At 55.4% G+C, this 24,081-nt stretch overlaps 1 protein-coding gene across 1 annotated transcript; it reads left to right on the forward strand.

The window, feature by feature from the left end:
* The first annotated feature begins 3,652 nt into the window (after window positions 1–3,652).
* CNTN2 (contactin 2) lies at window positions 3,653–22,378 on the forward strand. The gene is made up of 22 exons (XM_068538470.1): window positions 3,653–3,722; window positions 7,980–8,124; window positions 8,208–8,383; window positions 8,543–8,638; window positions 9,017–9,226; window positions 9,493–9,592; window positions 10,738–10,913; window positions 11,336–11,472; window positions 11,914–12,043; window positions 13,433–13,583; window positions 13,705–13,832; window positions 14,165–14,340; window positions 14,864–14,984; window positions 15,485–15,643; window positions 16,124–16,273; window positions 18,375–18,445; window positions 18,762–18,996; window positions 19,342–19,454; window positions 20,560–20,746; window positions 21,088–21,200; window positions 21,686–21,854; window positions 22,269–22,378. The coding sequence occupies exons 1-22, from the start codon at window positions 3,653–3,655 to the stop codon at window positions 22,376–22,378; spliced, it is 3,123 nt and encodes a 1,040-aa protein (XP_068394571.1).
* Window positions 22,379–24,081: the final 1,703 nt, after the last annotated feature.

Below are 24,081 nucleotides of genomic sequence, written 5' to 3' on the forward strand. Positions count from 1 at the left end.
GGGGAGACGACTGGCCCATGCAGCTTGTGAGCACATCTCCCGCTGCACTCAGCTGGGTAGGGAGCTCGGCAAAGGCGGTGTTTTTATTCCTGCCTCCCCAGCACTTAGCACAATGCCTGGCACGTGGTGTTAAATACGCAATGGGAATGGACACAGGGCAAGACTGGATACCAACTGCCTCGTGTCAGGGAGGAAATAAGCTCCAACCTTTGACCCAAGCTCTGGGGGGGTTGGGGATGTGCGTTCACACAAGGCCTTAGCACACAGTGGCCTTGGCTCAATGTACATCTGATTGGGTTGATCAGCCTCTAATGCTCCCCGAGGGCAACCCTAGGTGCTTCCTGGTACCAGGCCCTCCCTGACCCATGTCTCCTCTGAGGCTGCAGGTCTCAGGCCCCAGGGGGTGCCCAGGGCCCTTGAGCCCAGAGGTGACTGATAAAAGTCTGGATTACATCGAAGTTTAGGATGAGCAGAGGGATTGTATTATCCATGATGTATGGTAATTACTTATGGTAAGAGAGAGAACAGATAATTCTGACCACTGTGGGGTGGAGGTGAATGATCCAGGGTGCAGGGCTCCTGGTAGATCACCGGGAAACAAGGCAGGGCTGGGACACAAGACACAGACACACACACACACAGAGGCATATATTCAATACACAAAGACCAGATATACTCATATACAGACACATGCATATACACAGAGACACAAGACTAGACCACACATGTACACAGGGACATAGAGACAGAACACACAGATATGCACAAACATCACATACATGCGTACACACGCACACACGCACACCCACCCCACTCTCTCCAGCACTGCTGGTGGGCAACGGCAGACGGGCAGCAGCAGGCTCGTCCCCGGAGTCTCCAGCCCCGGCCGCAGGTCCCTGCCCGTCTGTTTCCGCTTTGCTCGGACACACTCGGGATAAGTGCCTGTCTCCCCGAGCCCACACCCTACCCCCTCGCTGAGCTCTCAAGACTGGCAGGCAGACAAAGGGCAGGAAGCAAACGATGACTGAGCACCTTCTCTGTGCCAGACTCCGGACGGGGCACACCTGTGCCAAAGGGGCGTTTTCAAACTCTTCGGAGCTGCGGAAACCTTTGTGTAAAGGGAACCTCGGAGGGAAGTCCAGCAGATAAAGCAAGTATAAGTGGAGTTGCTCTGGCTGAAGTGGGGAGGGGGCCTGGTGCCCCATCTTCTCTCCACGCCCCTATCCTCACCGCTACCCCAAGGCAAGTCCAAACAGCCCCAAGACTGCCTCTGCAGGGCACTCCGTACCTCATTCAACACTCAGAACAGCTCTGCAAAGGAAGTGTTACGATCTCCACTTCACAGATGAGAAAACAGGTCCACCAGGGGAGATAACTTGTCCAAGCTCCCAACACTGTTAGGAGATGAAGCCAAGGTCACCAACTCCTGTCCATCGATTCCAAAGCCTGTTGTGGTTCCCAGTGCCCCAGTGGCTCCCTATCATGAGGACAGCTTCCTGCATTTGTGTACCATCCAGGGTCCTGCTTCTAGATTCTTCCATGGCTAAGCACCCTGCTGACCCCAGCAACCTGAGAGCCTGTGTGAGAGTGTATGTGTGTATGAGAGAGAGGGAGGGAGTGTGTGAGTGAGAGACAATGTGTGTGAGAGGGAGTATGAGGGGTGTGTGTGTGTGTGTGTGTGTGTGTGTGTGTGTGTGCCCTGGGGTTGCCCTTGGGCAGCACTGAAGACTGGTCAGCCCACTGTGTGAGTGTGAGTGTGAGCATGTGACATGGAGGCATACAATCACAGCTGTTCTCAAGCAGTTAAATACAACACACAAGTGATACCTATTCTGCGCTGAGGGTGCTGGGGGAGTGTTGGACGGGCTGGAAGTGCTGAACCTCTGGGTTCAAGCCTGGAACTGACAGTGGCAAGGATAGGGAGGGACAGGTGGAGAGGTGGCACCTGGCCCCCTTCCTGACACAGGGAGGTAGGTATGAGGCTGGAGTTGGGGCGGGGGAGGGAGTGCCATCTGTTTAAACACTACTCCCGCCACTCGCACCGGAACACCAAGCTTCTCAGCCTATATCCTCCCTGACGGGCCCTGGGCCCACTTCTCCCCTCTCTTCCCCCAACCCCCCGCCTGCTCCTTCGGTGCCAGCTGTGACTGTTGGGAAGGCAGGAACGGGGTGGTGGTGATCAACATTGAGGTTTAAGGGCATTTGGGAGCCCTCTATTTCCCGGGGAATAGAGCCCGCAGTGAGGCCGGGAGACCCTGAGCTTGCACCGGTCTTCGGACTCTGCACTGGCCCTAGAGGCAGACTCAGGTCATCGGCAGCCTGCCTCCTCCACCTCCCCACTCCCATCCAAGGGCAGCATTCCCAGGCCCTCGGCCACCCTGCACTCTCTGGGAGCATCACAGTCTCCGAGCTGGAAGAGACGCGAGAGAGCACCCATTTTACAGATGAGGACACTGAGGCACAGAGATGGCATGGGTCTTGAAGCCAGTTAGTGGAAGAGCCCCCAGCCGGGCTCTCTCCCTCAACCTTAGATCCCCACCTTCTGCTCTTAGTTTTCTGCAAAGCAGGTAGCAGGACAGAGAAGCAGAATATGCAGCAGGGTGATCTGGCTCCCAGTAGCCTGGGAGCCCAGTGACCCAGACTCAGTCTGGTAACCAAGAAGCAGGCCCCTGAGATTCCACACTCTCCCCGCCCCAAACTGGGCAAGACAGCCTGGAGATGGGGTGTAGGTGGAAGGCTGGACCTGCTCTCCCCCCAGGATGAGAACCCCCTCTCTCAGACTGATGGAGGGGGGCTCTGACTTGCTCTCAGTGTCCCCCAGGGAGCAGGTTCTCCAGGGCTCCAGGATTTAACCAAATCTCTGCTCATCTCGGCAAGAGGGAGGCTCCTCTAGGAGCTGCGTTAACTCTTTCAGCCCAGAAAGCCTGTCCAGGCCCTCTAGCCCATCTGGTTGGGAAGCCTTACTAAGGGGGCCAAGGTTATGGCTCCATCATGCACAGTACCTAAGTGCCTTACCTGGGGCCCAGGTGAGAGGGTGTGGACGAATCAGTGAAACTCCTCCTCACTGGTAGAAAAACAAGGCTGGTTCCCAGAGACTTGATGCAGCTCCCAGAGGGGCTTATTACCCCCCACCCAGGCAGCTGTGTGCGGGGCAGGGGAAAGCGGGCCCGATTCCTAGAAGATGTCACTAGTTCCCCAAACCCAGGCACGGGCCCTGCTCTCTTCTGGCCCTGCGCTGAGAGCTATTACCGGGTGAGCAGGCGGTGGCTGCTCGCCTCCCAATTAGTCACTGCTTTCACTCCCTGAGCAACACCCTGCTGGCTGCACGGGAGGTGGGGTGAGGGTACAGGGCAGAGCCAGACTCCCAGGGGGCCAGCAGGAGGCACTCGGCCCTGGGAAGAGCTCCTTGGTAATGGCCAAGCCCCTTCCCCTGGGGCCCTGGGGAGGGTGAGAGCAATTCCAGCCTCTCCCCAGGCTGAGGCAAAAGCATCGCCGACCCAGATGTGCCTGGAGCTGGGAGGGGCGCTCCTCAGCTGAGTCCTCCCCTGTCTTTCTGCCTCCCTAGGTCCTTCTCAGCCTCCAGCCAGACTCTCCCTGGGCAGGGCTGAGGCTCCTCTCCTCCGCTCCCCACTTCTGCCTGGCAACGCTCACCATGGGGACACCTACCAGGAGGAAATCACACTTGCTAATGCTGGCCGCTGTGGCCCTTGTCTCCACTCCAGGTAAGAGGGCTTGTCTGGACTCCAAAGCCTAGCAGGCATGATCATAGCTTTACATCATTGCTATTATGTTAGTGATGACTACAGAAATAATTGACTGCACTGCTGTGGCACTTCAGTTTGAGGCCATTTCCTTATAGAATTTTCCTGCTTGTGGATTTTACTTTCCCTTTGAGATTAGGAGGAGAGGGAATGAGTCTTTGTCGTATTGTAGATGAGAAAAGCATGACCCAGAGAGGGTGAGGGACTTGCCCTGGGACACACAGCAAGACTATGGCACAACCAGATCTCCATGACATCAGCCCAGAGTTGCAGCCTCTTAAGGCTGCAAGCTTAAATTTAAAATTAGTTGCTTAGTTGTACTAGCCCCATTTCAAGGCCTCATAGCCGTATCGGATAGCACAGATTATAGAATATTTCCATCATCACAGAAAGTACTATTGGATAGTACTGCTCTAGGGTCCCCTGACCACACAACTCTGGGAGGGTTCCTCAGGGCAACAATGAAGCCTGGCAAATGGACCAAATGTGGAACGGGATCTGGGAAGAGATGAGGCAGAGCAGGGCGTGGCCCAGGAAAAAGGCAAGAGGGACCCAAGCAAAAGTTCTCATGCCAGGGGTGCTTCAAGTGGGGAGAGGGGAGGAAGGCGGCTGACAGAAGGAAAAGGAGGGCACGGAAAACCGAGCAGTGCAGGCCAAGAGGCCCGGGCTGGCTGGATTCTGGAGAGTCTGCTAGGGAGGCGGTATGGGAGCCCCAGCCTGTCTGAGCTGGGGGAACTTTCCAACAGCCTGCTGCTGCTCGGAGGGGCCTGCTGGAACCGCTGCTTGGCCTCTCTGCCCTGACCCCCAGCCCAGATCAATAGACGTTTCTTTTTTCCTTAAAGATCTCCATGGGAGAAAGAGTACCCATCCTCTGGTGTCCTTCTGGAGTTCTAGCTACCTCAGGCTCCACCTCCCCATCCCACAGCCCCTGCAAGGCTGAAACCAGCACATTTTAAATTCTTCGTCTCACCAGGGAAGGACTCCACTGGCATAGTTTCAGATGTTCTCATTATGTCCTAACCACCTCCCAACCCAGCATCCAAGTCAGTGAGGCTGCTGGGAAATAGGGGAGCTTCCCAGGCCCCCAGCTCCAGGCCTAGTTCCCAGTGCCAGGGCCCCCCAGGTCTGGAGGAGCTGCTGGGGTGGGGAGCCCAGGCTGTAAGGAGCAGGAGACACCCACACCAGAGAGAGTGGAGGAGAGGTGCCTGGGCTCCTCCGCGTTCCCCACCCTCAGGGTCAGTCAGTGCTGGGACCCCATCATCTGAGGTAAGCAGTATATGCAGCCTCTGGGGTCCGTAGACCCCGAGAGGCAGGAAGGCCAAGGGAGACGGGACCTGGTCTGCCACCTCCAGCAACTGCAGAGGCAGGAGTGGAACATCCCATGGCTGTTCCCACCCCCTAGGAAGGGGCCTCAGCTCTTGGCTGTCTTTGCTCACCTACCCTGGGGATGCAGCTTTGGATTCCTGCACCCCAGTGCAAAGAAGGGCAGCGTGGCTTCCCCTCCACGGTCTCAGCTCCCTAATCTCCTTCCTCCACGAGGCCCTGATACCTGTGTTTGGGGGAGCAGAGTTGTCAGGATAGGGAATCAGGAGAGAATCAGAGAGGATGCCAAACGAGGACAGCACAGAGTGGGTGGCTCTCCCTGGGAGTGTGTGTGTGTGTGTGTGTGAGAAAGTGCATGTGTGGGTGCATGTGTGTGTAGCTTCAGAGGGAGGTGCGGGGTGAGTGAGGGTGTGTCTGTGGATGTTTGAGAGGGTGGAAATGTGAGTGAGTTATTGCATGGAGGGCATGCTACATTTGGGGGGATGATGAATGTGTATAGAAGGCCTTACACACAGTGCCATGGCTCTCAACTCTACCTGCTCTTCAGAATGCCCATGAGGCCCTTTTAAAATCTAGATTCCTGGGCCTCACTCCTAGAGATTCTGATTCAGTACCCCCAGGATGCAACAGTATCTCTGATGGTCCTGATGGGAAACTGAAGTCAAGAATTCTGAGCCCTGTGGTTAAGGACGCTGGCTATGGGGGGAGGCTGGCCAGGGTCCACATCCCTAGATCTGCTCCTTCTCGCTGTGTGACTTGGGGCAAGTTATTTAACCTTCTAAGTCTCAGTTTGCACATTAGCCAAACGAGAAAATGGCACTGCCTACCTTGTAAAGAGGTTATGAGAAAGAAATGTGGAGCATGGTATTTGGTAAAGAGTTAGCCCTCAATAAATAGCATCTATTTTGTTATTATGAATGCCTAGATGTAGATATAAATAAGTATATGTGGACATTTGTAGCCATATGTGCATGGGAACGAATGTGTGTATAAATGTGTATATCCGACTACTGGAGTAGCTTAGAGTCATGTATGTATATATGTGTGGTGTCTGTGTGCCTGTAAGGAAGTGTGTGTACGTGAGAGGTGGAAAGCATGTGTCTGTGGATATTGGGGTGAGGGTGTGTACATGGCTGAATGCCAGGGAGAATGCTTTTTCCGGAAGCTTAAATTATCAGTGTGCCCCAGGCCCACTCAGCCACCATCCCCCCCCCACCACCACCACCATCCAGACAGAGTTACTGGAAGCTGCTATTATGCAAGGTTGTTCCCAGCAGCCTGGCTGCCTCCGCTACCCCTCCTTTCCCTCCCCTCCCGGCAGTCCCAGCTGGGTCAGGGTCCCTACCCTCCACCACCATCATTAACTTAGGATTAAGCTGGGCTCTCCAGCCGAGAAGATGCGCCGCCATCTCCGAGGCCTGGGGCGGCAATGAGGGATAGTGATGGGTGGTGGGGAGGGGGGATGGGAGATGCCATTTCAGGGAGCCATGCCTCCTTCCTCATTCTGAGAGCTGCTTAACAGCTGCCATCACTCCCAGGGGTCCAAGGCTGGGCCTCAGCTGTGGCATGGGGCCCACCCCCACCCCTGGACTAAGGCTGACAGCTGGGTGCACCAGGAGAGCAGGCACTAATTGGTTAATGGGGATCCCCCCACGACCCACCAAGGAGGGCCTGAAATCAGCTTCATGGAGGGTTAGGAGCCAATTAGGGGTGGCCTGGCTCCTGCCTGACACCACAAAGGCAAAGAATGACCGGCCGCACTAGTCAGCAAACAGAGGCAGATGTGAAACACTGCCCTGTGCCTCTCAGACCCTGCCCCGGTGAGCCTGGACGAGGGGACGTGAAGAGCAAGGCATCTGCCCGGGAGGGGGCCAGGCAGGAAAATGCCATTTGCATGTAGGATATCCATCTGCCCAGCAAATGCAGGAACCCGAGGTCTAGAACTGCGCGTGCCACAGGCTTGCCCTGTGACCGTGGGCAAGTCGCTCCCTTTTCTGGGCCTCTCTTTCTTGAAATGTCACAGTGGAATTTTATAAAATGCCCCAAAGCAACCTGTACGTCGTCCACCCACCATTGAGACTTCCTCTTCCCCTGACCCCCCACCCGGCCCCCTCACTTGGGTCCAGGGGACAGAGGCTGAGTACACACCCTGTGTCAGGCTGAGCCCTGCTACAGACCCTGGGAGGGGGGTTCATCTTCTTTCCATTTCACAGATGGAGACGCTGAGGCTTAGAAGGGTCCTGTAACAGCTAATAGAGGCCCAGAGCCAGAGCACGTTCTCTCAGGACGCCCTCCCCAGAAGGGGCACTAGGCTCCAGGGCCACACCTCCTCTCTCCCCCTTTTCAGCCAGTGGCTTCCATGCATCTCTCAAGGCCCATCTCACACCCTGCAGGTCAGCTCTTCCATGAGTCCCCTGACTGCTTCCACTCCAAGGGTCCCTGCTCTTGAACCTAAACCACTATTACGGCTCTCGCCTACTGTCAGTTTTCTGTCTTCTTCCCTGGATCGCAAGCTCCTTGAGGAAGAGGGACTGTGTCTTACTCATTTTGCTACACAGTGCCTCGCCCAGTGCTAAGTATACAGCAGGTACTCAATATCTGAGTATAGGAGGGGTGACTGACTGAACTAATTGACTAGATGGGGTCTGCCCAACCTATTGAAATTCAAATTTTAATTAATTATAATTAAATAAAATTTAAAATCTGGTTCCTCAGCTGCACTAGCCATATTTCAGGGGCACAATGGCTAGTGGCAAATGGCTACTGTACCAGACAGGGTAGAAAATGGAACCTTTCCAACACTGCCGAAAGTTCTATTGGACAGCACTGCCCTGGAGGCCAGGCTCCAGCTGGCCCCTAGGCCCTGAGACCTCTGGTGGTGTCCCCCATCTGCAGCTTGGAGCTCAGCCTGGGGATCCCCGGCCACCTTTGGGCCTGTCTTTGAAGACCAGCCCCTCGGTCTGCTATTCCCAGAGGAGTCCACAGAGGAGAAGGTGACACTGGCATGCCGTGCCCGGGCCAGCCCTCCGGCCACCTACAGGTGAGACCCCCGCAGTGGTGCTGGGAGGCCCTGGGCAGTGGGCAATTTTTCGGCACATCAGCCGCTCTCCGCCCCCACTGCAGGTGGAAGATGAATGGCACCGAGATGAAGCTGGAGCCAGGCTCCCGCCACCAGCTGGTTGGGGGCAACCTGGTCATCATGAACCCCACCAAAGCCCAGGATGCCGGCGTCTACCAGTGCCTGGCCTCCAACCCAGTGGGCACCGTTGTCAGCAGGGAGGCTGTCCTCCGCTTTGGCTGTGAGCCCCACGGGGTGCCGGGACGCTTTGGGGGTAGAGAAGAAAGGTCTGGAAAAAGTGTCCAGAAAGGGCGGGTGACTACTTCCCCATGGAGCCTGAGCTGGGGAGGGTCCCCCAGGCTTGGAGGACAACGCCTGAGCACAGGGTCTCCACCTCCAGTCCTGCAGGAATTCTCCAAGGAGGAGCGAGACCCAGTGAAAACCCACGAAGGTTGGGGTGTGATGTTGCCCTGTAACCCACCCGCCCACTACCCAGGTGAGTCCGGCCCCTGGACCATGTTAGACGGAGGGCACAGGAGGGGCTTCTGGCCACTCAGCAGAAGAGGGATGGAATAAGAGGTGGTGAGTGACCCTTGGAAGCACTGATCCCTGGGTGCCAACTCTAAATGATTCTGTGCCCCACCCCCATCAGACTGGGAGGTCCCCAAGGGCAGGGGCTGTTTCCCCAGCAGACAGCACTCCCTGAGGGCAGAGATAAAGTCGCATCTTCCCTCTAGGTCTCCCCTCAGCCCCAGTTCAGAGCACAGGGGCTCTCAGGACAGGGTCTACAGATCCCCAGCAGCACGTTGAGGTCCTACCCAGAGTTGCTCCATTAGCCCAGCACCCCCGGTTTCCTCAAACTCCCCATTCCTAGGCTTGTCCTACCGCTGGCTCCTCAACGAGTTCCCCAACTTCATCCCTACGGACGGGCGTCACTTCGTGTCCCAGACCACAGGGAACCTGTACATTGCCCGGACCAATGCCTCAGACTTGGGCAACTACTCCTGCCTGGCCACAAGCCACATGGATTTCTCCACCAAGAGCGTCTTCAGCAAGTTTGCTCAGCTCAACCTGGCTGCAGAAGGTCAGGGTCAGCGGGCAAGGCGAGGAGGAGGGAGCTGAAGGGGTCAGGGGGCGTTCCCTTTGAAGTTGTGAAGAGCAGCTCAAAGGGCACGGGGTCTGGGCCTGGACCCCAGGGTCTTCCTGCTACATGGCCTCAGACCCTTGCTGCATGCCCCCAAGGGGAAAGGGAGTCAAGAAAGTGTGGGCTCTGAGTTGTGCTGAGATCCTAAGCACAGGAGCACCTGATCTGGATCAGCTACACCTGACATGTGAACCCTCTCTCCCCAGACACCAGGCTCTTTGCCCCCAGCATCAAGGCCCGGTTCCCAGCAGAGACCTATGCACTGGTGGGGCAGCAGGTCACCCTGGAGTGCTTCGCCTTCGGGAAGTGAGTGGTAGGGGAGGGAGGGGGCAGGCCAGGGCACAGCCTCTCAGAGCCCCTCAGGGAGAGGGCAGGCAGGGCCAGCTCTCAGCCATCTTGGTGCCTTCGCAGGGTCTAGCAGAGTGCCGGACCCACAGTGGGTAGCAACCGCCACTCACTGGGCACTAACTCTCTGGGTGAGGCATCTTCCCAGCAACGTGCATGATAGGCTCAGGCAGCTTATACAACACCCCAGGCTGGGGGCAGGTAGCATGGTGTGTGGACCCCAACCCAGCCTGCCTCGTTCAAATACTAGCTCTGTCACTTACTGGCTGGGAGACCTTGGGTAAACCACTTAACCTCTCTGTGCCTCGGTTTCCCTATTTGTACATGGTGATAATAATAGTACCTACCTCATGGGGTTGTTATGAGGATTGAATGAACTAATATATGTACAGTGCTTAGAATAGCATCTGGTATTTAGTTAGTATTCTATGGATGCTAACAGTTATCTCTTAAAATAGAAAATACATAATAGAACTCTTACTCTCTCAGAAAAAGGACTCACTGGAACAGGGCTAAGCAAATAGCAGGTACTCAATAAATGTTTGTAGAATGAATGAAAGAATGTGATTTGTGCATTGGTCCCCTCCTCCCTCACATATCTCCTGTGGTTACCCAAGATGCCCCCTGCTTTGTGGAAAGTTATTGGTCTTCCAGAAAATCCATATTTAAAACACATGAAGGGTAATACATTACCCTTTAAGACTCACTGATACCTCAGTCCATTTTCGTACACAGATTACTAACAACCAAATCCCCTTTGAAAAGTAGAGGCAAGGCCCTGTTGGGGAGAGGAGGAAGGGGACCCATAAAGAACCAGGTTGCAGGCCACTGCTGAGGAGGGCAGGCTCAGAAGAGGCCAGGGCAGGGTGGGGGCAGGCAGGGAGGGCAAGTCAGCTTCAGGGAACAGACCACCTATGCTCTGAGCCTCCCTGGGAGAGGCCCCTCCTCCTCTCCTGGCCGCCCTTCCTCTGTCTCTTCCCGGCCCTCCTCCCCGTCGTCCCCACCTGCCCAGCATCTCAGGGGGGCCTGGGTTGGGGGAGGAGTTGCAGGCACAAGGGAGTCTGCCTAGCTCAGCACACCCCCTCTGGCTTTGTCTCCCCTGCCAGCCCCGTCCCCAGGATCAAGTGGCGCAAAGTGGATGGTTCCTTGTCCCCACAGTGGGCCACAGCCGAGCCCACCCTGCAGATCCCCAGCGTAGGCTTTGAGGACGAAGGCACCTACGAGTGTGAGGCGGAGAACTCCAAGGGCCGCGACACCGTCCAGGGCCGCATCATCGTGCAGGGTACAGGGCCGGACACGCTCACCCCCTGCCTTCCCCTGTCCTTGAGGAAGCCGACCCAAAAGTCAGGGAGGAGATTAGGCAGCCCCTTGCTGAAACTTTCCTGCCCACGGGTTGCACTGGGTATGGGACCAGATGAGGCTGGTGCTGTGGTCAGCTCAGAGCTTCAGTCAGGGTTGCAGAAAGCACATGGAAAGGATTAGAATGGCTTAAGTCGCTAAAACAGTTACTGACACAGGCACGAAGTGCCAGTTGTCTTGAACCTGCTTCTCCCCACCCCCCCCCCCATCCCGGAATGCGGCTGGCGCCCTCTGCTGTCTGGCACAGGAGCTGCAGCCCTGCAAATCCAGTCCAGTTAATCCGCGGAGCTCCTCCCAGCTCCTCCCCAGCCCCTCCCCAGCCTTGCTCTCCCTTGCTCCCCGCAGCTCAGCCCGAGTGGCTCAAGGTGATCTCAGACATGGAGGCTGACATCGGTTCCAACCTGCACTGGGAATGCGCAGCCGCCGGCAAGCCCCGGCCCACAGTGCGCTGGCTTCGGGATGGGGATCCTCTGGCTTCCCAGGTAGGAGACCTGGGGCTTCCTTCCACACACCCAGCACACCGTCCTCTGCTCACCTGGTTCCCTCACCCTCCAGATCTCCTCCCCTTCCGCACACTGGCAACCCTTCTGGGCCAATTAGGGTGCCACAGGGTAGTTCTAGGTGCTTCTCTCCATCCCAGAGTCACATTGCCTCAGGCTGGTCAACTGGATAGAGTCTGGAGGGTCCAGGGACCTGAGTCCAGGCCCAGCTCAGCCACAAAAGCACTATGTGGTCCTGAGTGTGTCACTCGCCCCTCTGGCTTCCGTGTGCAGACGTGCGGGGAGGCCTGGGGAATCTCTGCGTCCTGGGATTCCAGGTGGCCCTGGATAGGACTGGGCATACAGGCGCTCCCTCCAGGCAGCCCATTCTCCACTGCATCCACCCCATAAGCCCCCACCCAGTGGTCCTGATCTTCTGCACAGGCCCGGGTAGAAGTGCTGGCCGGGGACTTGCGATTCTCCAAGCTGAGCCTAGAGGACTCAGGCATGTACCAGTGTGTGGCGGAGAACAAGCACGGCACCATCTACGCCAGTGCCGAGCTGGCCGTGCAAGGTAAGGGGCCCAGGGAGAGAGGACGTCCCCGGGGACACCCAGGTGGGGGGCGTTAGGGGTTGTGAGTTGCAGCATTTCTAAACGCACACACTCACCTGGCAATTTTCCTTAGTTTTCCAACAGCTTCTGAGTAGAACTCAGGGATTTAAGGCAGGAGATGAGACACTAGATGGAGCTCCCAGAGGACAGGGTCTCTGACTTGACCCGCGTCTGACGTGGACAAAGTAAATGTCTGCCGCCATGAAAAACAGGTGGCAAAAGTCCCTGAACACCAAATCAGCTAGATTTGGGTTTCATGCAGCCCCTTTGCCTGTGTGACCTTCAGCAAGTTATTAATCTCTTTGTGTTTCAGTTTCTTGAATAATAAAATGTGGGCAATAATAGCCCAGCCCTCATAAGCTGCTGTGGGGATTAAAGGAGATGATAGAGCTAAAGCACAAAGAACCTGCCCATCACATAACAGGTGCCCAGTAAATGTCAGCTAGTCCAGTATCCTTAGATGTGTGACTTAAGCTTGTAGTCTGTTTCCTCATCTGTAAAATGGACAGAACGGTACCTACCTCATCCAATTGTAGTGAGGCTTAACTAAGACTCATTCATTCATTCAACCAATATTTCTTCAAAACCTCCTAAGAAGTGAACACGAAAGATAAGGTCTCTGCCTTCAAGTATCTTACAATCCAGTGGAAAGAGGGGGACAAATAAACACAAAATCAAACAATTAAATAAGATAATTTCAGACAGCCATAAAAAATACAGTATAAAGAAACTCCCTCAGAGTGCTGGGGGTAAGGTGGGCCAGTTAGAGGGGATGGTCAGGGAAGACCTCTCTGAAGAAGTTGCATTTGGGATGTGAACCAACCATGTGAAGATCTGGGGGCTTTCCAAGCAAAATGTATAGTAAGTGCAAAGGTCCTGAGGCAGGAAAAATCATCGCATCTTCACGGAACCAAAAAAAGAAGAAGAAACAAATGGCCCAGGTGATAGAGCACAATGAGTGAGGGAAGGAATGGAGCAGGATGTAATCAGAGAGGTAGGGACTCCTTTGTGAGCCCTTGGGAGGCGTTGGACTTTTTCTGAGTGTCTGTTTTGTGTTCTTAAAATGATATTCCTGGCAGCTGGGTGGAGAAGAGATTGTAGAAAGAAAATGCAAAATCAGGAGGGCCAACCAGCGGAGATCTGGTGGCAGTGGGGGTGATGAGAAGGGGCTGGATTCTGCTGGATTCTTCCAAAGCTATTTTGGAAGCGGTGCTGCTAGGGGTCACTTGTGGATTGGCCATAGAGGGAACATAAAATGTTTAACATGTAGCCAGGTGACATCTGACTCCAGGCCAACGAGCACTGGTTTGATTCCCTGCATGACTGTGGGGCACTCCCCCTTCCTTCCAGCACTTGCCCCCGACTTTAGGCTGAATCCTGTAAGGCGTCTGATCCCCGCAGCCCGAGGGGGAGAGATCGTTATCCCCTGTCAGCCCAGGGCAGCTCCGAAGGCCGTGGTGCTCTGGAGCAAAGGCACTGAGATTTTGGTCAACAGCAGCAGGTACAAGCCCCACCCCACCTGAGAAATTCCTGCCCACCCTCACTCTCCTTGGAGGTGAGTCCCCTTCCCATGACTATAGTGTGTCACTGGGTTGGCCAGATCTGCTCTGTCCTTGCTGCAGAGTGACTGTAACTCCGGATGGCACCTTGATCATAAGAAACATCAGTCGGTCAGATGAAGGCAAATATACCTGCTTTGCTGAGAATTTCATGGGCAAAGCCAACAGCACGGGCATCCTGTCTGTGCGAGGTAAGGACCATGGTTTGGCTGAGGTTGGTGACTCAGCCACCACGGGGTGCCATCCCTCCTCGCCATTGGGCTCTTGTGTTCCCATGTTCCTCCTAGTTTGGTTTTGAGGCTACCCCAGGATTCGATTTCTCTTGGGACTGCCCCCAAACACCGCCATCCAGGATATGCTCCTGCCTCCCTCCCACGCACTCGTGGGGCTGCTGGGATGCAGCTGTTGGCCACGCTGCCTGTTCTCTTTCCTGGGGCTCAAGACAGAGCCTCTCACCCTGCCCTGCTGCCCCTGCCTGGGCCTACTTCCTCCCCTTCCACTCAGGGGCCCTTTGTCTTGGCAGATGCAACCAAGATCACTCTAGCCCCCTCGAGTGCCGACATCAACTCGGGAGATAACCTGACCCTGCAGTGCCACGCCTCCCACGACCCCACCATGGACCTCACCTTCATCTGGACCCTGGACGACTTCCCCATCGATTTCGACAAGCCTGGGGGTCACTACCGAAGGGCCAGTGTGGTAAGGCCTGAGGCCAGAGAACCCAGGGCTCCTCCCTCCTTCTGGGCAGACAGGGGACCCACGAGAGCCATCAACACCCCCAAAGCTTCTCCCCCTTCCCCCAGGAATGCCATGACGGCAAGCTCATCCCTGGGTTCATAAACACCCTCCCTTAGACGGGCAGTTCCCCGGATTCCACCCGACGTCTATGCATTTAGAAGAGGGTTAGGGTCAAACCTGGAATTCCAGACACCGAACAAGACTCACTCCCCTACTGTTGTTATCCTGCCCCCTAGCGCAGATGATATCATTAACTTGAACCATCACTGACTGTCTTCTGTAAAAAAATGTCGTTTAATCCCCAGTGGTACCAAGTAGAGAGTAGCCGATCCCTCCCATGGAGCAGAGAGGAAGAGCGAGGTGCAAGGGGCCTGGGGAAGTAGCAGAGCAGGGCACTCTGAGCCCTGCCTCCTGTGCCCTGACTCAGGCACTAGCCCAGGGCTGCTTCCTCTGACCTGCCCCGCTTCCTGTCCCCCGTGTGCAGAAGGAGACGGTTGGGGATCTGACCATCCTGAACGCCCAGCTGCGCCACGGTGGGAAGTACACATGCATGGCCCAGACGGTGGTGGACAGTGCATCTAAGGAGGCCACAGTCCTGGTCCGAGGTGATGGGGTTTCCCACCCTGCCCCCACCGTGACACCCTCAGGGGCCGGCTGGGCTATTCTGACCTTCGCTCCCTAACTCCCACCTCTCCCTGAAAGCTGTGGGAAGGGCTCCTAACAAGTCTGTTGAGCTGAACTCATCCCGTGGTTCTTGGCAGATCCTAAATGAATAAAATATTCTTCCTCCAAAGCTAAAATTGTAAAAAATCCACTCCTAACACATCCCAAGACTGGAGAACTTGCTGAGGCCAGAAGTTTCAAAGCCTCGTGCTGGGAAATCTATACACATCTCTGTGTGAGAGCCTCTGTGACCCCTCCAGCCTTGGACACATCCTTCCTCCACAAAACACCCCATGCGCCACTCACTACTGCCCCCATTCCTTGCCCTCCCAACCCGGTGTGTGTTTCCTGCGCCCTCTGCTGCTCCCTCTTGGTACTGCACCAGCCCAAGCGAGCCTGAAGGAGGTTGGCTCAAATTTGTTTCTCTGACCTCTTGGTGCAGGTCCGCCAGGTCCCCCAGGAGGCGTGGTTGTGAGAGACATCGGTGACACCACTGTCCAGCTCAGCTGGAGCCGTGGCTTTGACAACCACAGCCCCATTGCCAAGTACACCCTGCAAGCTCGCACTCTACCTGCAGGGAAGTGGAAGCAGGTTCGGACCAGTAAGTGTGAGGCCCCACCCAGGTCAGTACTGATTAGGCCTGGCTGTAGGGAGGGCGGGGAGGGCTGGGGGTCAGAGGCCAAGGCTGAGCCTGGATCTTCGAAGAGGGACAAGTGTAGACCCCCTGCCTGCAGGGAGCTCCCAGGACATTAGGGAAGATGGTCACACAGGCGGCAGAAGAATGGGGAGAGAGTTGGAGGGGGAGGCACTCAGTCTGCACCCTTGAAGCATTGGCAGAACTATTAATGGGGCAATGAAAACATTCATGTGGGTGTGGGGTGCACACAACATCTTACAAAGGCTCCAAGGCAGGGAGGTCTACGAGTTTCCCAATCATTCCTGGAAAAGGTATTGAACTCTTAATATAGCTGGTACCACCGTGAAAGCTGGGTATAAAAAAGTGATTCATACCTAGTCCCTGCCCCTTTCCATCCAGATCAGTAAATGAAGTGCAGAACACTGACTCCCTGGTGCCTTGCAGATCCCGCCAACATCGAGGGCAACGCCGAGACCGCCCAGGTGCTGGGCCTCACGCCCTGGATGGACTATGAGTTCCGGGTCTCAGCCAGCAACATCCTGGGCACTGGGGAGCCCAGTGGGCCCTCCAGCAAAATCCGGACCAAGGAAGCAGGTCAGAGCCCTGGGTGAGAAGTAATGTCAGGGCACACACCCTAGCCCTCCTTAAAGGGAGCCCCAAGCAAGCAGCAATTACATGGAGTTCCAACCCTGCTCACCAGGCTTCGGACTCTAACAAAACAGATGGGAAAGGAACACAAGTCAGAGTGAGGCCGCAACACTGCACAACGTACTGTGCCCTGGGCCACAGCCTGTCAGGGCTGGAAGCCAGCCAGTCCAAACCCCTCATTTAAAAAATAGGCCAACCTTACAACTGCATGTGAATCTACAATTGTCGCAAAGTAAAAAGTTTAATTTTTTTAAAAATGGAAAAACCAAAGGTTGGAGGAAGGAAGGGTCACACTGGCAGAGCCTGGACTTGAACCCAGGACCATGGGGTGATGGGCAGATATCCTCCCTGGAAGTGCACGAGCTGCAGGAATCAGTTAATGAGGAAGGGGTGTGTATGTGTGTGTGTTTGTGTGTGTGTGTGTGTGTGTGTTGTGCAGGGCACTAAGTAAGCAGCCGGTGCTCTAAGTCCTTCTTTAGATGGTTTCTTTGGGAGCAGGAGGAATGGACAATCTGCCCACAACCCTCCCTGAAAGGCAGGTAGGTGTCAGAACCTGAGTGGGGAAGGAAGGGAAGAAGTGAAGGTGAAGGCCCAGAACGAGAACCCTGGGATCCTGAGACCAGCAGCATGGAATCAGGACCTGCCTCCCCTCCACACCCACCCAGGCCTGCCCCGCTGGATGTGTAATGAGGGTCTGCCTTTTTGTGTCCATAAACATGGTTTCCTATGTGCCCCATGCTGACTCTCCAGGCTCTTTCTGGAATCATTCAATATTTTTAACTGGTACCTCTCCTGAGTAAAGAATTCCAGAAGGAGCACTTTCTTTGATTGAACTTCTTGGACAGTCAAAGGGTGAGGAGTGGTCTCCTTCACTGTAGTATCCAGGAGTTGAGCACAAAGACAGCTATGGTGCAGAAGAAAGATGATGAGATTGCAAATCAGAAGAGCTGAGTTCAAATTCAAACTGTGACATTTATTAGCTGTGTGACTTTAGGCAAGTCACTTAACTGCTCTGGGCCTCAATCTTTCCACTCTGAAAAGGGTAATATTAATGCCCACCTCACAGGATCAAATGGGTAATGTGTTTAAGTGCCCTTTGCAAATGAGAAGGCCCTAAAGTATCATCAGAACCAAGTGATAAGTCTCCAATTGCTGGATCATCTACAGAAATATTTTAACCCTCAGCCAAGTTACCCCCTGCCAAGCTTCACGATCTAATTAAATACATTCTTGTTTTAATATCAGCCTTTTGAATACTAGAGACAATTAGGAAATTAAGTCTGCCATGAAAATAAAAAATAATAATAATAAAACACCCTGTAACCCAAAAGAAATGTTTTTTGGGTTAACTGCAGTTCTGAATTATTTATTCCCCTTAATTTAAAGCAAATTGGAGTTGGTCTCTGCTACTTAGTTTAAACCAACAAGAGGGATGAGGATAATCATTTATGGAGTGTATACTGTATGTATATGCTAGCCACTGTCTTGTTTAATTTTATTCTTCTTACAGCCTTTGAGAGAAACATTATTATCCTTATCTTACGGAGAGGGGAATCAGAGGCTCAGAGAGGTTAAGTAACTCACCCAGAGAAACTCAGCTAGTAAGTGGCAGAGGTGGAATCTGATCTCAGGTCTGCTTGACTGCAAAGCCCACGTCCAGAGGGACTCTTGAAGGACAAAACCAGGGCCCACTGGAATAGTTTCAGAAGGATAGGTGTTAACTCTTCTCTAAATGTTTGGTAGAACTCACCTGTGAAGCCATCTGGTCCTGGACTTTGGTTTATTGAGAGTTTTTAAATTACTGATTCAATTTCAGTACTGGTAATCAATCTGTTCATATTTTCTATTTCTCCCTGGTTCTGGTTCAGTCTTGGGAGATTGTACTTTTCTAAGAATTTGTCCGTTTCTTCTAGGTTGTCCATTTTATTGGCGTATAGCCAGGGCCCATTGGAAGGGTGTCCTTGGCCTAGGATGCTTTTCGGTCTCAGACTCAGAGCTTTTGTTCCCTCACTGCCCATTAACTGCCTGTGTCCCTTGGCCCTGACAGCCCCTTCGGTGGCACCCTCAGGTCTCAGAGGAGGTGGTGGAGCCCCTGGAGAGCTCATTGTCAACTGGACGGTAAGCTGCAAGGACAGAGGCAGGACTATGCCTCCAGTTCTCTGGGGGGACAAGTTCTACCCCACCCTCACCCCCACCCGCACCTGGTGGGACTCGTCTCAGGAGTTGAGCGGCATGCAGAGAGGACCCAGACAGAGCCACTGCACGGTCCTGACTCCAGAGCAGACAAGGTCCCTCCCCTCCCCTGGTACCCACTGCAGGATGGAACCACCACAGTCCTGGGGCCACCCCTCTCGGTGAAGGCTGGGTGGGGCTGGAGGACGGGCAGGGAAACGCAGCCGCGGCCCCTCGCCCACGCCACGCTCTTGCCCCTCAGCCCATGTCCCGGGAGTACCAGAACGGAGACGGCTTCGGCTACCTGCTGTCCTTCCGCAGGCAGGGCAGCACTAGCTGGCAGACCGCGCGGGTGCCCGGCGCCGATGCCCAGTACTTCGTCTACAGCAACGAGAGCGTCCGGCCTTACACGCCCTTTGAGGTCAAGATCCGCAGCTACAACCACTGCGGGGATGGGCCTGAGAGCCTCACCGCGATCGTGTACTCGGCTGAGGAAGGTGGGCCACCCCGGGGCCAGTGCGGCGTCCCCACCCCAGCAGCTTGTCCACGGGGTGTAGGGTGGCGGAGTGCTCCTCACACCCCTGCTGGGTTCCATAGGTGGGGTGGAGAGGACACCTGGCTTCTAAGCCACTGGCTTCCTTCCCAGCCCTCGCTACCTCATCTCCCCTCAGGCCTAGCGGAGGGAGGCTCTCTGGAAAGAGAAGTGGGCCCCGGGAGATGCTCTGCACCCTGCACCCTGGGCTCTTTAAAATCCTAAGAGAGGGCAGTCCCAGTCGGCAGCTGCTCTGCAGGGCACAGGGAGTGCCTGGGAATCCAAACCCACATTCTGTGTCGGTCCCCAGAGCCCAGGGTGGCCCCTACCAAGGTCTGGGCCAAAGGGGTCTCATCCTCAGAGATGAACGTGACCTGGGAACCGGTGCGGCAGGACATGAATGGTATCCTCCTGGGGTACGAGGTGAGCACTGACCTGGGCTGGGAGAGGAAGGGGTCGGGGGGTCAAGGCGCGGGGGCACCTCATGGCTTGCTAGTCCTCCTCCTGGACTCACTCATCCACTAACCAGGCACACAGCACGCAGTCTATGCAGCACCGTGGACGCAACCTCAGCTAAGCCCCTCTGGCTGATGCCTGTGGACAGCCTTGACGTTACTGCTTGGCTCGAGCCGGCCCTGGACGCTGTGGGAGCCCAGGGGAGGAGGAGCGGTTTCTGGAAGGGGCACGGCCTGCCCGTTTCATGCCAGAGCCCAGTTAGCCTGGCATCCTCAGGGCTGCAGAGAACAGCATGGCCTCCTCTATGTACCAGCCGCTCATCCTGTCCCTGAGGAACTCGGGGCCCGGCAGCTTCTGACCCAAGACTTGGGCCCACTGGTGACTCCACCCTGGGGTACATGTGGGGGTGGATGGAGAGTGAGAGAAAGCGAGAGGAAGGGACAGAAGGACAAGCAGGAAATGTCATTGTCTAAGGGAGAATCATCACACTAGTGATGTTGTAAATTCCATTCAGGAGAGTCAGCTCTGGGCTCTAGCACGATGGGTTAGGCGAGCCCCACTGAGGAGATAGCTGCAAACTCTGCCATTGATTTGGAAGACTATCTAGAAGGCCTTGGTGTTACAAGGTCTATGACAATGGGTTTGCATTTACTAGGCAGCCCTCGTAAGCTTGCTGGAGTGGGGGCTGGGGGACTACTTTGCAAGTACAATATGCATTTCATAGCCTTTAAACAGAGTCCCCACGGGATTCCTTGAATTAATTAAACGGGGTTGGTTTCAGCAGGCCATCGCTAGGTTGAGTCTGTGCCCACACCCCCACTCCCTCGTTCAGCCCACGTATTAAGCTCTCTCGTTGAACTGGGCACTCTGCTGGGCACCAAGAAGGGAGCAGCAACTTACATCGACTTGTCCCTGCTCTCTTGGAGCTCATGATCTAGTGTCTGGGTTCTGAGACCTGAGACTGAGTTACAAGCGCCAGCGAGGAGCAGGATGCAGGTCCAGAGCCAGGGTCAGGGTAGCCCCGAGGTCCTGGGTTTGACGGCTGACCCTAGGGTACCCCTGCCCCCTTCAGATCCGCTACTGGAAAGCCGGGGACAAAGAAGCAGCTGCTGACCGAGTGAGGACAGCAGGGCTAGACACCAGTGCCCTAGTCACCGGCCTACACTACAACACCAAGTACCACGTGACTGTGCGGGCCTACAACCGGGCCGGCACTGGGCCGGCCAGCCCTTCCGCCAATGCCACGACCGTGAAGCCCCGTGAGTCCGTCAGCCTGGATGGGGGTGGAGGGGTGTATTTTGGAGGGGGTGCCTCTAGGATCACTCTTTCCCCGAAAGACAAATGCTCCAGCCCACAAGCCCTGGGCGGGACAGAAACGAGGCAGCACGTCTAATAATAATAAGGGAATGGAATTCATGGCCTCTGAAGTGCCTCCCTTTTCTCCAACCTTTGTTGGAGTTTGTTTCTCAGGCAGTGGTGACAGAATGTTCTGGGTACAACTGCTTTGGGCAGACGTCTAGAAAAAGGCTGGCTAAAAGCAAGGGGGTGAGTGGTGGGGAAACATTAGGAGGTCTCCCCGACTCTCTCCCTCCTCTGGCAGCTCCACGGCGACCCCCTGGCAACATCTCCTGGACTTTCTCGAGCTCCAGTCTTAGTATTAAGTGGGACCCTGTGGTCCCGCTCCGAAATGAGTCTGCAGTCACAGGCTATAAGGTAAGGAAGGGATCAACCAGGCATTGAACGCTGAGGAAGAGCTCACTTGTATTTCCGGCAAACACAAGGGAGCTGCGGTTTCTAGCCAGAAGGATCTGAGTTAGGTGTAAGCAAAGAGTTTGGGATTGTGAGTGGCGCGAAATTCACGAGCAGTTCTTCAGGGAGCATGTAGTAGAGACTAGAAGAAAATGGTATGACTGCGGAAAGGCAGGGTTCATTTCACGGGGGCAGCAATGGACTGGGTGAAGTCTGGGTCCTTCTGGTCTAAGGAGTCTGCAAAACCAGTTCAGCTGCTTGCAAGCTTTTCTCGTCCCAGTGAGAAGCTTGTTCAAGAGCCTGGACCTGGTCAACAGGAAACAGGAGGGGTGAGGAGGCAGGACCTCGAGGGCCCAGAACCGTATGGGGTCCTCCCATTCCTGGGCCTAGGGAAGAGGAGAATCAGTCCTGGTGTAAGGAAACTTGCCTGGCTAACCCCCTTCCCACAGATGCTGTACCAGAACGACTTACACCCGACTCCCACGCTCCACCTCACCAGCAAGAATTGGATAGAAATTGCAGTTCCTGAAGACATTGGCCATGCCCTGGTGCAGATTCGAACCACAGGGCCAGGGGGGGACGGGGTCCCGGCAGAAGTCCACATCGTGAGGAATGGAGGTGCTGTCTCTCCCCTTATCCCCCAGGAGTATCAGGGTCCATCCAGATGCCTGATGCAGGAATCATTCCCACCCAAGCCAGACCCCAACCCAGCCAGTCCCCAAGGGGGAAAAAAGCAGGCAGGCAGGAACCAAGTGCAAAGTAGCCCTGGAACTGCCCTTGCTGCCCCCTCCTTCCCACTCCCAAATATCCCTGAGGGCCGAGAGGTGAGTGCGCTCCTTTCACGGGAACAAAAGCAGAGGTCCTACAAAACACTGCAGAAGGAGGGCTGAGAACACCTCCCCGTCCTGGTCCTGAAGCCAGCCCGCTGTGAATCTCCTTAGGAAAGGTCTGGATTCTGTCCTGAGGGTGGGACAGGGATGTGCAAGGTCCCAGGCCCAGCTCACTCAGCCCATTTCCGCCTGCTGGTTTCAGGCACCAGCATGATGGTGGAGAACTCGGCAGGCTGTCCAGTCCCACATCCTGGCACCGTCCTTTGTCACTCCGTGGCGACGCTGATCCTCATAGGCTACCTGGAGCTCTGATCTCGGCACCCCTCCCTCTCTGCCACAGCTGGACACCCACCTCCGTTGGACACAGCCAGCTGGCCCCAGTCCCTTCCCAATGCCAAGGTGGCCCAACACTGTGCCTGAGAAGGACTGGTTTTAAATACCTACTTTAAACAGTGCCCTTTTCGTAGGAGGTAGGATATTTCATATTCTGCCACAGGATAGAACCCATGCGAGGATTTTTTTTCTTTAAATCAAGAGGCGCCAGACAGTAAGTTCCATGATGATACTGAACCCTATGCCTGGGCCCTCTAGGGTGCCTGGATGGAAGGAAGACCTACAGGAAGAAGGGGGTTTAAACATGTATCTGCGCATCAGCGGAGATAGCACTCTGGGGCCGCATATGGACTCTGCTCCAGGGAGCGGAGTCCTAAGCCCGGGAACACTGGACAGGAACGGGACAAAGCTTACACAGCAGCATCTCTCAGTCTAAGGAGAGGCCCAAACCTGGGGGCCAGGGACTCTCCTACTTTCTCCTCTTACAGGACAGCACGGCTGGACCCTGACATTGTCCTGGATAACTCCCTGGAGGCCCCTGCCACCTGCCTAGATGGCTGAGAACCAGTGCTCTGGTGTCTGAGGCCGGGAGCCTGAGCCCCTGCAGCTCTGGGGGGCGACGCTCCCGACTGCTGGGTGGGAGCTAAGAAGGGTTGAGAAGCTGAGACTCCTGGTGGAAAGGGGCACCAGACTTGGCCTGAGGCACAGTCACAATCCAGGTGACGTTGCCCTCTTAGCCAATACTGCCAACCCGACCCTGTCACCCCAGAGTGACAGAAGCCACTACAGGTGGCTGGGTGACTAAAGGGCTTGTCTTGGGCAGGTCCCCCACCGCACCAAGCCCCAGCCTGCACGGTCCCTCCCGGGTTTGGGTAGGAGGCAGGAGTGCCTCCACCGTCCTCCTCCAGCAGAATGCAGCTGTAATCCTGTGTGTCTGGAGTCAGGAGTCTTCTGAGAAGGGCAAAGGATAAATGCGGCCCTACCTGCTCGCAGGAATGCCCTGGGCCACCTGGCAACCCGTCCCCCAGGCTGCCTCGGATGCTCTTTTGCACTCCCCCAGAAGACAAAGGGGTAAATAAATGGGACATCTTAGCTTGCGCTCTGGGTGTATTACCAGTCACAGCACGTCAGAGCTGGAAGAGGCTTTAGACCTCACTGGGCCCAAGCCCCCACTCTACAGGTGAGGTAACGGAGTTGGAAGGGGCAGGGCCTTCCTCAGGTCACACAGCCTGTCAGTGATGGGGCTGGGATAGCACTCTTCCCCCACCTTCCTGTCCCAGGCTCTTTGTCTATCCAGAGGAAGGGGGCAGTGCTGAATGGCTATGACCTGGTTAAGAAGGTGGTTAAGAAGGGCAGTGGGCTATGAAAATTCTGCTTCAAGAGGTGCAGGTGGGTGATGGTGGGGTGATCAGCATGGCTGGGTCCCAACCCAAGGCGTATGCAGACTACAGGAGACCCAGTCTTTCTTTGCCTTCTGAGCCTAGCTTCTGCTGGGACCTCAATATGCAGTGCTGGCTTGAAGCCCCCTGCTCCCCTTGCCCTTGCTCCAAGAAAAGAGGCCAAAGCAAGGACAGGAATTCCCCAAATCCAGGCAGCAGTGGTGGCACAACCAGGAAATTCCAAAGCCTATGTTGTGACAGGTGGCCCTTCACATATAGGAGCAGCGGGACAGGCATCTTGTA

This window comes from Eschrichtius robustus, chromosome 3 (assembly GCF_028021215.1).
Source record: "Eschrichtius robustus isolate mEscRob2 chromosome 3, mEscRob2.pri, whole genome shotgun sequence".
NCBI lineage: Eukaryota > Metazoa > Chordata > Mammalia > Artiodactyla > Eschrichtiidae > Eschrichtius > Eschrichtius robustus.

Excerpts from the sequence above, each read along its gene's own strand:
- CNTN2 (XM_068538470.1), top strand. The coding sequence starts at position 3,653 with ATGGGGACACCTACCAGGAGGAAATCACACTTGCTAATGCTGGCCGCT. Across the intron at positions 8,125-8,207 it reads AGCCCTCCGGCCACCTACAG|GTGGAAGATGAATGGCACCG; the intron begins GTGAGACCCCCG and ends CCCCCACTGCAG. Across the intron at positions 8,384-8,542 it reads GGCTGTCCTCCGCTTTGGCT|TCCTGCAGGAATTCTCCAAG; the intron begins GTGAGCCCCACG and ends CTCCACCTCCAG.